Here is an 18,948-nt window from a genome sequence, read left to right as displayed (position 1 = left end):
GCAGGTGCATTAAAGTGACTTTTTCTAGATGCTTCTTAGCGATATCTTGTTTACTGGGCCCTTTACATCTTATAGGAACACAACTGTGTATGCACAGATTTGCACTCATCCCTCATGTAGTGATTTTATGAAGAGAATTCAAACTTAACATATTCTCTCTTCATTTGGGACGTGTGGATCTCGGATCAGTGATGGGGATAGTTAAAACTTGAGGTTGAATATCTGAAAGAAATTGTAATTCAAAACTGGGGATCAACTGCAAACAGAGATATGATCAAAGGAAACTGGAAGCAGAGATAGTTAGTAAAAACATCCTGGTAGCACAGATTTGGACAATATTCATTTGGGGAGAGTCCTATAATTTCTTCTGGTGTGAATATAAAGTACAAGATGTATAAATACATTTGTTTTTATGTGCCTGCAGATAAAATAGTGATCCAAAGCTCACTGATATCACTACTGCATTTCACTTCACACACTACTTGTCTTCTGAGAAACAGTCACATTTGCAATGTTATGTATATTTAAAAGTAAAAATAACTGTCAATGTTAACTCCTCCTGCCTGCTAATATATTAAAGAGGAGAAACATGCATTTGTTTCAAAAGTGACATATCAAGGAATGATAAAGGAGATACAAAGTTAAAACTATAATACACATACTATTTGTATTATTGGTTGTAACAGGTCTTTTAGAAAACATAGATTTTTCTTCACAATCATATGTGACAACAAAGATCTCCATAAAAGGCAACTCAGCAGGGACAAAATCTTCCAAGTCCTGCCAGTCCTGGTAAGCACATTAGAAGAGGAAGGTTCAAAACATGAGTTTGTCGAATAATTTGTAACTGCAATACATTTGCATATCTGAGCCTTTGAACAGGTTTCTTGTAACTCCATGATTATGTCATATACCACCAAAGCAATTTAGCACTATGTGGAAAAAAATTATAGATTAAAGGTCTGCATTTTCCTTAAATTAAATTCAATTAAAGTATGTTAATAAAATATACTTTATATGTTTCATATGCAAATAATTTCCTTTTTAATTTTGATAGACATACATCTGGTTTTGCTTTTGAACATTTTGGTCTGTACTGGGGATGTGTGGCCAGGTTTTGTAGCAGGGGGGCTACAAAGGTGTCTTCTGTGAGAAGCTGCCAGAAACTTCCCCCATGTCCAGCGGACCGATGCCAGCCAGCTTCAGGATAGATCTGCCACTGGCCAAGGCCAAGCCAATCAGGAATAACAGTAATACCTCTGTGATAACATATTTAAGGAGAAAAAAGTTGTTGGGCAGATGAAAATTGCAGCCAGGGAAGAGAGGAGTGAGAACATGTGAACAACTCTGCAGACACCAAGGTCAGTGGACAAGGGGGGGCAGGGGAGATGCTCCAGGTGCTGGAGCTGAGGTTCCCCTGCAGCCCATGGTGCAGACCATGGTGGAGCAGCTGTGCCCCTGCAGCCCATGGAGGACCACTGGGGGTGCAGGGATCCACCTACAGTCCATGGAGGAGACCTATGCCAGAGCAGGTGGATGCCTGAAGGAGGCCGTGACCCCATGGGAGTCCCATGCTGGAGCAGGGTCCTGGAAGGGATCTGCTGACCCGTGAAGAGCAGAGCCCATGCTGGAGCAGGTTTTCCTGGGTAGGACTTGTGGCCTTGCGAGGGACCCACACAGAAGCAGCCTGTGCCCACGTGGCAGCAGTTTTGTGAAGAACTATTGCCCATGGGATGGACCCACACTGGAGAAGTTCATGAAGGACTGTCACTCATGGGAGACGCAGGGAAAGGACTCCTCTCCCTGAGCAGTGGCAGAAACAACCTGTGATGAATTGACCATAACCCCCATTACCTGTCTCCCTGTGCCACTGGGGGTGAGAAGGCAGAACTTGGGAAGGAGGGAGGCGTGGAGGGATGGTGCTTTTTAAGATTTATTTTAATTCTCATTCTCCTGCTCTGATTCTGTCAGTAATAAATTTAATTAGTATCATCATTTTGACTCTTTTTGTCTGTGTCAGTAATGAGTGAGTGACCTCTCCTAGTCCTTATCTCAGCTTATGAACCCTTCATTATATTCTCTCTCTTCTGTCCAGTTGCAAAGGGGAGTGATAGAGCCGTTTTGGTGGGTACCTGGCATGCAGCCAGGGTCAACCCACCACATGGTCCTAAGCCCCACTTCTCTCACCTGTGTAAATACTAGAGTTCAAATTTATGAGGCTATTTACCTAGGATAAGTGAGCAAATATGACACATTAACAAATTAATCATATTAAAACAGGAAAGGGTCTTAAGGTTGAAAAAGAACTTACAGTGTGTTCAGGTTTTTAAGTCGTCTAAACTCTCCAGGCTGGATTTCTTTAATCCTATTAAATCTTAGGTCTCTGCAGAATAAAAAAAGAACCATGTTATTAAAAAACTATGTATTCTTTCATAGGAAAAACTGAACTAAGCACCAGTCTTTTGTGATGACTATGACCAGCCTCTGTCCATAAACCATAGCTTTTGATCAAAGCAAAACAAATCCAAATGCTGTTTGACAAGTTTAAGCAGAGGACTGACCAAGTCCAGCCTCAGCAGTCAATGCTGAAAGCTGTATCTAAGTTAAACCTGTGGTCATGAGTATGTTCCGTTCCACAGTGAAGCAACTTGTAATGGACTGTTGAGTTCTAATTCACTAAATTGAATTGTCTCCCTATTTTAACAGCTGCTTGTAAATAACACAGGAAATAAAAATGCCTATAAATAAATAGATATAGAGAAATTTGGATCAGAATAGAACTTGGTATAAAAAAAAAAAAAGACAGTTTTCAAGACTCTTAAGTTACTCAATTCTTTCAAGACTTTTAAGCTACTCAATTCTATAAATCCAGCTGCAAGAAGTTAGCTATTTCCTTATTTATTTTTATTTTCTATTAGTTTTTTAAATGTTTTTCCATCTTCAGTTTCCCATTAGATCTATAGCTTAATGACAACTTCTCCAAGAAGAAGGAAACCAATTTCTCAAGTGAAGTGCTGCAGAATGAGCAGGGACAGGGAGTGAGGTGGCAGCAGTGCAGAGATGTGGGAAAACACCACAGCTGTGCCAGTCTCACACCTCTCTCCTGCTGAGAGCAGGCAGCAGTGCTTTCCACCTCTGCCCACCTCCTGTTCTTCCATGACTCCAAGCCTGGCTGTTGTATTCCCAGCAGCTCAGAAATTGATTTAACCAACTTGTCTGGACCAGCAACAAACCTATGCAAAAAAAAGTCCAGAAAGCAATTTTCTGCCTGATAGGCAAAATGAATAGGCTTCTTGGGAGAGCACCCAGGTGAGAGAGGGACTACAGGACCAGGGAAAAGGAAACAGGTCAACAGGTCTGTCCTCTTCCCCAGCAGTGGACCAAGGACACCAGGACCCTTGCCCTTCTCATACGAACTTGTTAAAACTAAGTAACACATCCTGTTTGAAACTCTACCCATTTCATTCTACACAAAAGTATTAAAAAAAGGAGCTGTGATAAAACACAGCACACAAATTTTCCCTAGATCACAATACATTTGGTATCTGTAAGTAAAATTAATTATAAAGATTAATTATTGGTTTTATTTAAAGTTAGTACTACAGTAACATTAAAATTCAAGAAAAAAACCCCAATGTTAACCCTACTATAACATATAAATATAATTTTGGTACATTCTTTCAAAGAGGAGTTTCTTCTTCAAAGGAATTAAGATTTCTAACTGTTCACTCGAAGTATTTCAATTAATATTCAGCATAAAATCCCCCCAAGAGTGAGGCAGCTCATAAATAATGTGCAATATCTTTTGTTCTCTAAATTAATATAATTATACTTCATGATGTATTTCTTGTACACAGAAGATAAAAGTTGTTAAGTCATAACCAGTATAGATTTCTTAAGAAGAAATTTTGTCAAACTCTCATAATTTCCTTATATAACAAGATAATAAGACAAGTGGAAAAAGGAAATAGAGTTTACATTGCATACATTAGTTTAAAGGATTTAATACAGGCCATTCACGTAAACTAACCAAAGAAATACAGTTTAGAGGAAATCTCTTTAAACCAAGTGTTCAACTTATAGGGAAAAAGATGGGCAAAGACTATTTATTTAAGTGAAAGGTTGCATCAAGTAGAATTGGGTAGAAATCTGCCATGAGGTAATAAATATTTTAAGACAAGGTTTGTAGAAGAAAAATAAGTTTAGGAATTTGGAATGGCTGCAAATATTCCCACTGTTTGAGATTAGAAACAAACCTTAAGTTATAAATCCTTGAGAAGTGGGAATAACTAACTGTACAGCAATAAGACAGGGAAGAATACAAAGCCACCTGTTCTTGCAAAGCCAATTAAAGGTTCAGTGAAGACAGAAAAAAATAATAATTAAAAAAAATAATCTCAGTCACCTCTACAAAACCATCACAGGGAAAAAAAAAAACTCCTAACATTCCATACTAAACAGGAGCACCATTTCTCAGGCTTGCAATGTCATCCTTCCATGGCACAGACACTATATCCAGCTCATAATAACAGAATGCACTTCAGGGAATGGAAGAGTTCAGAGTAAAAGCCCAACAACAACTGGAAACATCCCCTTGGAGAATGAATGGCAGGAATAAGGACTGCATTAGACTGAAAAATGAGTACGGGTAGCTCAGGCAGGCCATTATGGTGCAGATCTTTAAAGGCATTTTGTGTTGCTGAAATAACGTGTGGTCAATCAGCATAATGAGGTTTCTTGACCCTTTTTTTCTGACTACTTCCTGCCCAACTGTACTGCCACATGACTTGCACTCACAAAAACATGTTCCCTGCCCACTCATTTCTCTTTCACCTTTTTCACCTTGTTCCCCATCTTGCTCTTACAAACTGTATCCTGGCTGTATGCTGTGCTTTGGGGCTCAGTGAGCCTGACTCCTGCTGACCAGTCAGAGAGCACCAAGAGGTTAAAACAGCAGACTGAGGGGGTCTTCCCCTGTTGCTAACTGTCATTTTTTCCCCTTCTTAACCTCTAAATAGTAAATGAAGCAACCAATTAATGAAATGCGAACACCTATGATGATGGTATGGGGGCTTAGGGTATGTAACAACTTTTTCAGAACAATCCAAAGCTAAATGCCATGCATTTGGTTTCTCAAATAAAAATCTAGTACACCTAACTCTTAATTCAGATTGTCTCCTTTATTATGTGTATCAAAGTGAAAATATTTAGTCCTTAGAATTATAGCTGGACAACATAATTCAAGTTGAAAAATACACTTCAGCCATACAGACTTCCATAGAAGCTAAGCCCATCTCTTTGAAGTATTATGTCTTTCCTGAATAATACAAACATAACATGTCCATGATAACTGGTAAACTGAACACTCTCAGGATTATTTTCCTGGCTCCACATCATCTGCTCTGTGCTAATCCGTGGAGCACGACCAGGAAATGTTCGGCAGAGCGGGAGGCTGTGTGGGCCAAGAACGTGCAGGGAGCATGCAGTCAATTTAGCAACTGGATGCCCCTGAGATTCACATTCCAGCACCTAGGAATGGCTGGAGTCCCACAGCACTGCAAACAGCCGTGGGTCAGGACATGTGCCAAGCAGCACACGGTGTGCACACACACAGCTGCTTTGCAGGCTTCCTATGCACCATTATGTGAACAAGGTTGTATGAAAATCTGTAAGATTCAGATGTATGGCATATAAATAAATACAGTATTTGCATATTTGCTTTTCTGTCACAAAGCAATGACAACTGTGCTGTGGACACTTTTTGTCTGGATGAAAATTAATTCCTAATAAATTCTTTATTTGGGCTAGTTGCATCCATTTCTTTTCCCTCCTTAGAATGCCCATTCTTAACTATTTCCAATTTAGCATTGCAAATTGACTTCTACAATAATTTTATCTCATTAAACTCAGTGAAAACTTCTAAATATATAAATATTAAAAAACTTTATGCAGCTATGACTGTCCCACAAGATCCAGTGCTCCCATGGCAGCTCCTGGCACTCCAGGATACCCTGTTTAAAGCTTGCACCGACAGTGTGCAGTAATGCAAGATGTAGGTTCTCTGTTAACACATCCTGATGGTGCAAGGTAATATTAGGGCATATGAATTTATTGCAAGTTTACAAAATAATACTTTATAAAAACTAAAGGCCATAATAAATATTTGGAATATGACAATCACACAGGGTAAACACAAAACAATATAACTTTCAAATACATTTACTTAAACATCAAGTAACTTACAAGAAAAGTCAATTAAAGAAGTTTCATATCACTCTGTTTGAAATACAGGAATCCCTTTGAGAGAAGAGATTGTTTTTCCTCAGATCAAACCATGCACTGAAACTAAAACTAACTTTTTTATATAGAATGCCTTAAGCAAAGTTTTCCTTTATTCTTCTGTTTTCTAATTATTGCAAAACAACAAAAGGTGGAAAGGTAAGGGTTTTAATTTCATTACTTTTATAAAAGATTCGACTTCATGTACTTTAATAATCTTAATTCAGACTCCTTTTTGCATATGTTTGACTTTTTAAAGATTCTGTTGCTTCATCAAACTCAGAAAAATCATGAACTGATCTAAATCAAATGGATTTAAAGTGGGGCTACCAAGACAATGTTGCACACCCTTGTCATGCACTCAAAATGTGGATGCCTTTGTATCATATTGTGGATACTCAACACCAAAACTGGTCACACGCAATCATCACCCCAGTGATGATGACCTATTTGATACCAAGCGCTCCTTAGTCAGCTGCTACTAGAGAAGGTGTTGTCTTAAGTCAGGCAAATGGGGAAATTCCTTACAAAGAACTGCTGGAGCAGCAGCAGGAAAGACACCAGGCTTGCTCTCTGCTTGCTCCACCCCGGGCATGTCCTTCTCATCTCTGCCTGCAGACTGGGCACCCTGTCACTTGGGGGATGTCCCTGAGATCCCTCCATTGCTAGAGAGAGTATATAAAAAAAGGCTTTCATTTTTTCAGTTTCAGTCTGTGTCAGAGAAAAAAATCATCATGGCAGAAACCCATTATACTAAGATCTTTAACAGAAAAAAGTAAAACCAAAATACAACATGTTAAGCTATTGCTTGTTCCCTAGTCATGTCTCTCTCTATATAGACATATAATTAGCCAATTGTAACATGGATAAAGAAACACTTTCAAAACATTTATTTTGGGAGATAGTGTACATATGCAAAGCATATTGTCAGGGCATTCACAAAAAACTTTCTCTGCATGTCACACATCTGACAGAAACATTGCAATTACAGAGACTTCAAATTTAGTACCACAATTAAATTATTCTTGCCATTTTTAAAGGTTATTTAAGTTTTTTATCATACACAGTCTTCTACAAATTAATTCTGGTGCACTTAAATCCAATTGCAAAAGCTTTCAGAATATTAAATAAAATATTTCATAAGAGCAAAGACAGTCAAAACCATTCAGAATTTGGGTTGTCCTTTTCCATCTTCCTGCCTACAGGATGGAAATGAAATAAAAAATATAACTCATTTTATTAAGGCTCATTTGTTAGGGTGTAACGAGATCTACGAAATGCAATATGAGGAAAGAATTTCCAACTTTAGCAGCTAGAATCATAACATACCTCCAAATCTTAGACTAAAGTAAGGGAGACAACTTTGTTTGCTTTGCACACTTTTTTTTCTATTATTGAGAGGAGAACTCTATATGCAGAAGGAAAACTGTAGGTACAATGTGTAATTTCATCTTCTGTTTATGGCCCTCCTGATATTGATAAAGATCAATGCAAAAATAGACTATTGATCCGATCCTATTTCCTTCTCACAGTAAAGAATATTTTTTTCATAATACATTTATTTGTTACTGTTTTCACTCTTGAGGTTGAGGAGGACACACAGCTAGTCTAACCTGTACTAGTCCCAAACAATTCTGTAACATAAAACTATCTTACTTAATACTGTTTGGGTAGATCTACTATTTCACATCACTTGTACTTCCCAACTTCAGAAGATCCCTTTAATCATTACTTAATCTCCCAGTCTCTGTTTTTTTTCTTGTCCAAAAATGAAAATATTCTCTTACTTTGCTTAATAATGTTAGATGCAAACAAGAAAACAGCCTAAACCCTAAGTTACACTTACACTTGTTATATTTGCTCTGGGGACTATTTACCAGCATATCGCTCTCAGGTATCCTAAATTAAAAATCATATTCAAGTGCTTATGCTAAGAAACACTACATGGAAAGGAGAGTAAGTGAAACATAATTTTAAAAAAGCCCTAGGTGTTCAAATGGTCTCCAGAAACAGTACCTTTCAATACAGAATAAAGCCAAGGCATCAGACTTACCATTGGCAAACTAGCACAATGCATTTTAACTCAAGTTTAGAAGATCTACTTTTGTATTAGCCCATCATATGGAAAGCATCTGATTTCATAGTTCAAATTGAAAATATTTGTGTATCTGTTAGTTTTGGACAAGAAAAAGGTAACGTGGATGAAATCAGCTTACTCTGATGTTTCAAACATGATGTTTACGCATTAATGACTTCTCTTATCGATCTTCATTTAAAAGTAAAATACTAAAGCATTTACCAATGAAATCAAACCCCAATTTTTACTAGCAGTGAAGGTAAGTATCTCATTACTTTGTTTCAAGGGCTAACCAGTATTGATTTAGGACATGAATGACCTTAAACTCAGAGATATTGCCTCAGCTAAGCAAAACCAACACAGCAGCAAAATGGAAATATCTGAAAGGACGCTGTTGTCTTAAATACCTTAAACACTGAAAGGTTCTCAAATGCCCAATCCCTGCCTCAAAAGTAGGCACTTTTAAAAGGTCCAGTGAAAACTACTCAATGCTAAACCTCTTTCTCTATATGTGATCGTAAAGCATATGGTAATAGAATCTTCGTTACTTTAATTTGACAAATTAAAAGTAAGCGGTGGTAAAAATAACACAAAATACTTTGAAATTATGGATTTCTCATTGTCATAACTTTCTGATATTGAGAGATATATTGAGTCTGAAAAAATGTTTATGTGAAATGCAATGCACGCATTTATCATATCCATCTGTAAGGCTTATCATGAAATGCTGATTCAACCAGAAGCAACAAAACAGAAAAATATCAATTCCTTCAGCTGTATGATACATACTGGATCTGGAAAAAAAAGTGCAAACTAGCTAATCTCATTTTCCTTTAAAAAAAACCAAAAGGGACAAATTTTAAATATTAGATTTGTAGATCTGTTAGGTCTAATAGGTTAAATTAATAATTTAAGCTAAAGAATGGCCATCATTTGTCTAGTTCTCTTCAGATGTTTTAATAAGGTAGGAATTGTCATAACTGGATCACTTTACCATTGCTAAATTCAAAAGAACAAAATAAGACCTGTGTTTTTTTCTAACCATTGAAGATTATTTACTACCCAGCAGAAAAAATCTATACCATAAACACCAAACTGCTATGTTTCTCAACACAGAACAAAAGATGTGCAAATGCCAGCAAGACTACATTGCTTATGTCTACTTTATTCTTATTCTTTTTTTATTCAAGGTCATCCCAGCAGGAAATGAAAAACAGTCATCAGCATAGTAAAAACATTCAAACAGAGCAGAGCATGAAAATTGCACAAAAGAGGTTATATAATCAAGTCAGTGGAGTAACTGGATGATGTCAATGGCACTTTAATGCTGCTTTAACTACTGCCCTGCAAAAAATGTGTCACTTTGTTGAACAAACAAAGACAGAGCCACCACTTAAAAAAATAAAACCAAACCACACTTGCAGCTATAGCATACTTACACTAATCCTCACTGCTAGCAGTGTAACATGTTAGAATACCAGGGGAACCAAGATTTTTTTTTTTTTTCTGGTTTTAAGATTTAGCCCTAGTGCTTCCTTTACAAGCAAAATTATGTTGTTCTCCATTTTCTTGGCAATTCGTTTTCTGGATTAATTCTTCCTCAGTCTAACTACTAGATAAAATATGTGATTTTCTCTAATTTGCATTGAGATTATTTTTATTATCTGTACATCAGCATGCATAACATAAAATAAAGCCACTGCATTTTTAGATGGGAAACTAAAACATTACTCTTACATGGTAAGGGGGCATCGCAGTCAATAATATTTAGTATATAGCAATTTCAGTAACAAAAGTAAATGGTAGGATCACAAAAATATTGAAATCTGTAGAACAGGGTGCAGAACATTTGGTAGTACTCATCTTGATCATAAAATCATGAAAATGGTTATGATAAGAAAATTAAGACATTATAAAGTCTGGACAATCTATCAATTTTCTAATTAAAATAACACCTGATTTGCACAGATATGTAAGATTTGTTGAAAGGGACTTTGAGTTCACAAGACTTAACAACTGTATTTTATCAGGTACGGCTTTGGTGAAATGAGAGCTTATGATATATTCTTCTCCAAGAACTAAGGATTTGCTTTAATGAACAATTATTTTGCCACTAGATTTGAAAGGAAAACATTTAAATGTGAACTCTACGAAATGCAATACAGTATTGTCTTACTAAGACTGCAGATCCCTCTGCTGCCCTTGTTGCCAGTTTTTCCAACCAGCTATGCAGTGCCATTAACAGGACTCAAGTGGGATTTGCTGGTTCAAAGTTTTAGGCCTGTAGGCTCACCTGTCAAGAATTATACATGGAAATTTTACCCTGGCATGATCACGGCTCTTTTTCTCACCCACCTTCAGAATCCTCCAAAATCCATGAAAATCCATAATACTCCAAAATCCATACATAAATACTATATTTTGAAATTAGAAATTGTATTTTATAATCATTTCTAATTCTCATGCTATCTTAAAAAAGCCACCACCAAACAACAAAACAAAATCAAAACCACACAGCTAACCTCCCCTCCTTTTAACAGCATGAATAGAATTCAAAAAATATAATGCTGTTTCTGCAGCCTGAGAAATAACAAAAAAGGCAAAATCTGTCTTTATTCCTCTCAGAGGGATCTATTGCTAAAACCAAACAATTAAACGGTTGTTGACAGGATGGCCATATATTTCATTACTAATTATTGTTCACAGAAATATCCATGGGAAAGGGCTGTTTTCTTGTCTTGTGTTTGTGCCATCCCCAACAAAATAGAGCACAAGAGCTGAACCCGAGTGCTGTCCTAACACAAATACATGATGGTTAAAGTCTTGGATCAAGCAAAGCATGAACTCATGGTTGGCATAGTCTGCATTGTAAAGAGCAACCAACCTTTTCTTGGTTTCCCTCTTAATATTTATTTTTTCAACTGCACTTTTAAATAAAAAAAAATTAATTTCTCCTCCATAGTAGGCTAAAGAAGACAGCAAAAAGGGAAGCTGACCAGTTTATCACATACCATGAACCATCAAAACAACTGCACTAACAGTTTTGTTTGGGTTTGAAGTTAATAGCCCTGAGAATTACTACTGTGAAAATCCCACAGAAATTCTGTTTTTATGCTATAGTCAAAAATTAGTCCTTTTCTCCTCCCATGTGTCACTCTGTTCCTGCACTTCTCTGTCTCACAGGGATGCTTAAGTCTAAACTCTATATCCATGAAATACTGATATTCTCAGAGGACGGAACTGAAAGCCAAAAAGAAATTTTATCATCCCTGACCTCTCACACAAGACAAGTCACACAACAATAGAGAAATTCCTGTCTTAAGGCAATTACTGCTATCAGAGCTGGACTATTCCTTTGAGAAAAATATAAAACTGTGATTCAAAAAAACCATTAATCAAGCAAAACTTAATGACTTGCTAGTCATTCTAGTAGTTAACTATATTCACTGTTAAAAATGGGATAGTGTCATCCTGCTCCTAGATTCCAGCTTGAGCATGTTTGTCTTCAGTTTCTGCTCACTAGAAATAAGCAGTTTTAAGTGAGGAATAGCACTGACCATTTTTCTTAAAACAAGTCAAAACACTGAAGTTGTTACTTTTTTTTGCAGCAGCAATAGTTCTTAAAAGATGTAAAAATAAATAAATCAATCATCAAACTTCAAACATGGGTGGGCAGAAAAATATACTCACAACTCTGTTATTATTCTGATTTTGTTCTATAGCAATTAGTCCTTTCTCTCTTTACTGCCAGGAAAATAGATGCAGGCAATGCAAGCAAATGAGTGTACATATTCACAAGGAAAAATACACACTGATAGAGAAGAATCACCTGTGCTTTACCAGAGTGCCTTAAGCTTCCTTTTAGCTCTGACACACCAGCATCTTTCACACAGGCGTACCCAGCTGGGTACCTACTACGCTGGGTGAGTGTTAGTGGAGAGCTGAGGGCAATGAGCTCTCAGCAACAGAAGATCCTACAGCTGAAAACAGAGATTAGAGTGAGGGGTAGGAAAGAAGTAACAAACTGGGCAGTAAACTAATATCCTAGTATATAAATGCGGTTTCCCCATAATTGCAATTTTAGGGACTTTTCTTTCCTCGGGGCAGGCAGCCTCTGATGCAGTGCATGTGAGCTTGCATTATATTTATCATACCAATAAATAAATAACACCTGGTACCTACCATGCCTATGACCTTAATAAAGAATGCCCATTTTGTCTCCTTCAATTCAAAAAGAAGTTTTGCAATACAGGATCAACATCAAGCTAAAGAATGTGGAAAATCGAAGGAATTACTGCATTTAAAAATAACATCTAAATTTGACTCAAAAGCCTTTATTCATTGTAAACCTATGTGTCACTCTTCCCCCTACACTAGGCAGATTCTGTCAGAATGTATTTCCAACCATTATGCAATTCTCAGTTATTTCCAATACAGTGATAGTCATACTAGATTCAAACAGACTTAGAGATGGTGTTAGAATTTATCTGGGTAGTTGTCCTTGTAGAATGCTGAGAACATTTTACTGTTAATATGGAAAGCACTGTTGGCTTGCATAAAGAGTAAGAACAAAAATTCAGGTACTCCATCACTTGGCAGCAGACTGGCTTCCTGGTTGCAGACAAAGCAACAGTTCTTCCTTCCACTTCACAGGAAAATCCCAGGTCACCTCACTGAAAAAGCTGCAGCTCTTGGAATCCTATTTTCTGCTTCCTGAGGTTAAGGACAGGCTGCAAGAGCAGATAAGTTAACTAGTTTCTTACTCTGCCTCCAACTCCTCCTGCTCCTGGCAAAGCAAACTCAGAAGAACAGGGAGTGACAGGGCTACTTTAGGACTCCTCTGATATTTATCTCCTCATTTCTCATGAGTGCAGACAGCCTCAGGGCAGGCCACTGGGCGTTCCTGTCCCTTGGGAGAAGTTGTTTTCTCCTTGTGAAGAGCAATGGACATGGCTACTTCCATTCAACCTTAAAGCACCCAACTGAATGACGTTCAGGGAAGGGAATCTCTGGGAACAGTGATTATTCCTTCCCTTCCCGTTTCTTATGTCAAGTCCATCCTCATATAAATATCAAAATTATAAACAAAAAGCAATTTTGGAGCTACTACTCATTAGGTAACAAGTTACCATACAGAATGGATCGAGAGAATAATAAAAGACTAATAATAAACATGCTTTATACATTTTTATTATGTTCCATAACTTGAATCAATCAACACTCATCTCCTTTTATCTCACATTGCAAAAGTAAAACTGAACTAAAGAATATCCCTATAACTTGTTCCCCTGCACGTTTCTTTTCTTCTTTCTCTACCTAGATTAAATTGACCAGCTTAAAAAAAAAGCTTGGAAAACTGGATTGCTACAAATTATGGATGTGTCTGAAATTTTCAAGTAAGTGTTACTAGTCTTATGTTTGTTAGCTATTTTAAATTCCAGTAGCCCCAGAAGATCACATATATTTTGCTTTAAGTCATGCACCCTCTTGCTAGCAGTTCTAATATTGGCAGAATTACATCAACAATGAATTACAAAGCTCACTTTTTAATATCTCTCTAATTATTTCATCATATTGACAGAATACTAAAGATACCAGAAGAAAAAGTATGTAACACTTGTAGACAGAAAAATGGTTTTACACACTTACGTATTATTAAAAGGCAAAAAAGTTCATTTCTGAATTAAAGCAAAGACAATTCTGTACAGTCTTCACAGTTTAATGTCCTTTTAAAAGTTATATTTCAATCTGATTTTTCCATTTTGATCACATTTCAACTTATATCCTTGGTTTCATCACCCTGTACAAACTAGCTATGACCCAGGTCATATACACATCATTGGGCCATGTGGAACAGCTTCTTGTGCTGCCCAGTAACATATCATAGCTGATGTGGACTCTCAAGGGGTCTTTCCTACTGCTCAAACATGAACAGTGCTTTCAACCAGGTGGAAAAGAAAGGGGGAAAGTTCAAACATTTGATTACTCTTGCCAAAGTAGAATGAAAATATTAGAATTAACTCTAAAATATTAAATTAACTACAAACCTGCCTTTGAGGAATATCAGATGGTCTAAAGTATCCACATATTAAACACCTAGCATGACAAGTCAACAGAGGGGACATTAATTAAAAATTAATTTGTGAAAAGTAAGATTGCCAACAGTTTTGAAGTGGGACACTTGCTCTGGTGGGTGGGTGGAGCAGCAGGTCCAGGGAAGCATGAGCAGGGGCTGGTGGCACTCTCATCCCTGGCAAGGAAGGAAAGAAGGGGGCTTCCTCTGCGAGGAGGTCTCAGCAGGGGCATTTACAGTTCTCTGTGTGCCCAAACCTGCCCCTTCAAGCTGTATCACAACTCAGCTTATTTTTATGGTTTTCTCTGAGGGGGGTCCCAGGGGCAGGTTAGCAGTTTCCCTCAGGAGGCAGCTCCCCTCCTGCTGCTGCCTGCCAGGCCACCCTCTTTCACCAGGGCTAACACGAGTGCCACAGTTATCACAGGCCATGAAATCTGGGAAAGGATTCAGAGTGAAAAAAAATGTTTCTCCCTTGTTTATTTTTCAGCTAACTCTGAGAACTTACTGAGAAGACCAAGGGCAGGAATGAGCAACTACTGTTGGCACCCAGCAGCCAAAAGAAAGCCAAGTACCACTCAAAGGGTATTTCTGAGTTGTTTTGGTTTTAACTGCAAAGGGGTACAATCTCTGTTGTAAATTAAAAAAGAAAATTGAAACAAAACAAGCATTCATATACTAAATAGACCAGCTACTTAAATACATCATGCTTACTATTTTCCTTTGAGATGCAGCCTAAATAGTCGAATAATAAAAAAAAACCAACTTTGAGTACTATCTGCAGCCAAAAAATTAAAAAAAAAAATCTTAGTTTCAATAAGCAGATATATCTACTAATTTCTTTTCAGCTTTGAATAAAAGATTCTTAGAATGTTTCTGCTACTCAAAAACACATACCTACATGTCTTGGAAATGCATAAATTAGTACTACTCCACTTGATTAAGATAACTGCAATATATACCATATATATGCCTTAAAATCCAGTGAAAAAATTCTTTCCCACAAATATTAATCATCAAATTTTAACTTCAATTGAAAAAGAATCCTCTGGACCCACAGCTAAACTATCAGTACTATAAGACTAGTCAGAAGCACAAATACACCCTCTGATGCAAAGGCATAAAAATGCCAGTTTATGGCTGGGATTTCCACAAATACTTTAAGAGGAATTTAGAAGGCTGAAGAGTGCAAGCCACAACCCCAACACTTAGCCACTTAAGTGAAAAAATTTCTACTGGTAAAGTTTTCTCAGGCATCACATGTTTTGCTACTACAGTAGTGCCATGGCTAAGATCTCTCCTGAGAGATTATACACTTGCTCTGGATTCTGGAGGGACAATTCCTTCCCATGTCCAAACCATATGGCTAAAAATGAGGCTGAGCTGAATGGACATTTTATTTCCCAACTACTGAAGCTTTATCTCTATGCAGTTAAAAACAACAGATTTTCTGAATGAAAGAGGGACCAACCAAGAAAAAAACAAACAAAAACCACACAAAAAACAAACCCACCATTTTTCAACAAGTTTTTCAAATCCTGATGCTATCAGAAATTATTTACATGTGGGTCCAGATCTTAAAAACAATTAATTTTATGGGCATCTACGATCATGTCCAATTATATACAAAGTTCAAAGTTAAAAAATAAAATAAATTACTTGCACTCTAATCATCAGCTTCTTTTAAAAAAAATTTGTTTACACTGTCCAAAGGATTGACTCCTGAAAAACGTAATATCTTTTCAGAAAAATAAGAATATTTTCAAAGTGAAGTCACCCTGTAAAAGCCAGTAAGTAAATAAAATATATTTAAAACAAACAAACAAACAAACGGGATACAAACTCTGTCATAGACAATGTCTGATAGGCAAGACAGGTACTTGCTGTAAGCTAGCACTATTACAAAACAATTCCTCATGGACATCCACAGGGAAAAAAATTAATGAAAGGTAATGAAAAACTCTTACCTAAAGAATCTGGGTTGCACAGATATCACTGTGTCCTATGTACTGTGGGAATTCAAAATTTTACCAATATTGAAAAGTCAAAACTAGTTCGAATTCAAGTTGACATTGTTGAATAGTGATTATTAAACCACAACTAGTTCTTATTTCTTTCTCTGATGAATAAGGGATTATAAACACATGCCATGGAATTCTAAAACTGGCCTAGATAATATACTTGAGTGTGGGGGTTGTACACACATTATTTGCCTACCTCTTATATCTGTTTTCTAAGTGTTGTTCACATTGCAAGTTCATCAAAGATGGAAAATTTCCCCTGTACTATCTGAGGTGTTTGGTAGTCACACAACTTTTTCAAAAGATAGTTCTATCCTACAACTTTTCAAAAGATAGTTCTATCCTACACCTATTAATGGATATATAATTTCTATATAGATATCACCAGTATAACAATTCACACCGAATGCTGGGGGGGTTGGGTTTTTCTTTTGCATAAACCTTGCTTTCTGCCACTTAATTACTTGGCCAAACTGTTCAGAAATCTCTAATGAATACTGTGTCTTAGACTGTTTTTACATATTTCTTCTCTATCCAAATCTTTTATTCAATTATTCACATGTGAGATATATCTGAAAGGTTTAAGTAAAATAGAAGATGTCAAAAAGAAAACATCAACTGCAGAAAGAACACAAAGCTGACACAGCATAAAACATCTCAGAAAATTCACATATCATTGTGGGAGGATTACAGGATTTTCTGGCTAAGTTTTCAAAACTTTTGTTACTGAATCAAAAAAGACATTTCAACATGTATCAAAATTTAGAAATTTCAAGTGATTTAGCTTATTGATAGAGTACTCAGACAAAAAAAAAATCCTGTTTTAAAAATTGGTTTAAATAAAGTATAGATGTTTCTACACCAAGGTATATACAGATCTTTAATAATTGTCTGGTGGCAATTATTTACATTCCTGACAACTATGTCTTCAATCTACAAATAAAACATGCTTTAGCTATACATAAAAGTCTAACTAGCAAACATTTTGATTGATTCTACTCCCTGCATGGATACTATTGCATTAACTTAAGCTTTTCCCAGGGCAATAAAATTAAATCAGAAAGTTAATTATTTGAATCTGGCCAGAGCAAACCACCTACTCACATAATCAACCTCCTCTCACTGCTCTTGCAGCCCTGTTGCAGCTCTCCCTTTCTTTTTGCCTGAAGGAAGTCTCTTTTTACTGGCACTTTAAATCAAATGCCTAGGCCCTTTTTATTGGAGACTGAGAATATTACCTATGTCAAAGATCTGAATTTTTACTTCAGTTTATGTCTACAAAAAATAATTTGAATACTCTCACCTCTAAAATTTCTTGGAGAGTTTATCAAAATACCATGAAACCAAAACCTTTTTCTTGAATCCAAATTAGCTATTACCCCAAAGAGTGACATAATATCTCTTAAAAGACATTCTCCTTTGATAGGCAGTTTCCCAGCAGCAAATTAATTGCTAGGTACTTTTTTATATACATATGCCACACCATCACACTGCTATTCCAGCTTTTTATATTATCTTAGCATACAATGTAATGTGGCATTTATTTGTGTTTGAGTTTTGAATGGCTCACTAGAGTGATCTGTGCACCAGAACACACAATGCTGCCCATATTTTTCAAAATATTTTTGAAAAATTGGGAAAAAAAGCTTTCTTACCATTAAAAGATTACAAGATGTTCATTTACACACTTTAAATATTTTAATATTGGTGACTGATTTAATCTGATTATCATAATAATCAATCATTAAATAGAAGCCACCATGAGATATCAAATAGTAAAGTTTTATATCGAAATGGCCAGCCAAAGTCTTGCAAAAGTGAAATATTTACCTTTTATACAGCACGGTGGACCTTGGAGAGAGGCTATAAACCCTGAAATTAACTGTTTTGAGAAGTCTGCACTGAATTTCATGCTGCTGTGAGCAGTCACGATGCTCACAATGCCTAGAGATAAATCAGACATGCATGGACTCATTTATTTTAAAATTTTTCTCCAACAAAGGAAACCAGAAACAATATGGCTAATAAAATGCTATTAAATCCATCGGTCTGGCTAACACATTGCAAAGAACTTGACACTTAGCAGTCATCATCCTGCTTACCAAAAGCAGTCATTAGTTTAGGTAACGCTGTGTACCAAGTAATATTTTTCTTTTTTTTAGACCAGCCAGGCAATGAACAGTCTGTTGTAATAGGTGATTTAAGGGGAAAGAATGCTGGAAGAAAATGTTTCCGAAAGATCCGGGGAGTGGCAGTTGGAAAGAGAATAAAAAATCTGAAAGTCAGAACAAAAAAGGGAGAAATGTCACAGGCATTAAAACTAATTGGGAGTTAAATACATTTACTCATTGTTTTGCTTAGTAAAACTTAAAAAAAACAATTCAGAAAAAAAAGGCAATTGCACAAACATTGCACAAAACTTCACACTTTTCATTTTACAAACTTTCACATGGTTCAAGAAGCCATGCCAGGCACTGCACAAACTCATTAATATCCTATCT

The 18,948-nt window shown here is 36.5% G+C and overlaps 1 protein-coding gene across 1 annotated transcript in view; it reads right to left on the bottom strand.

Moving 5' to 3' along the window:
- PXDN (peroxidasin) overlaps positions 1–18,948 on the bottom strand; it is a 91,376-nt gene that overhangs the window by 63,585 nt on the left and 8,843 nt on the right. The window contains 1 exon segment of the mRNA XM_029965815.1: positions 2,312–2,383. Coding sequence (XP_029821675.1) covers positions 2,312–2,383 — 72 coding nt within the window.

This window comes from Manacus vitellinus, unplaced genomic scaffold (assembly GCF_001715985.3).
Source record: "Manacus vitellinus isolate BGI_N305 unplaced genomic scaffold, ASM171598v3 scaffold_11_pilon, whole genome shotgun sequence".
Taxonomy (NCBI): Eukaryota; Metazoa; Chordata; class Aves; order Passeriformes; family Pipridae; genus Manacus; species Manacus vitellinus.
The sequence above is the reverse complement of the archived record's forward strand: the minus strand, read 5'-3'. Positions and strand labels throughout refer to the sequence as shown.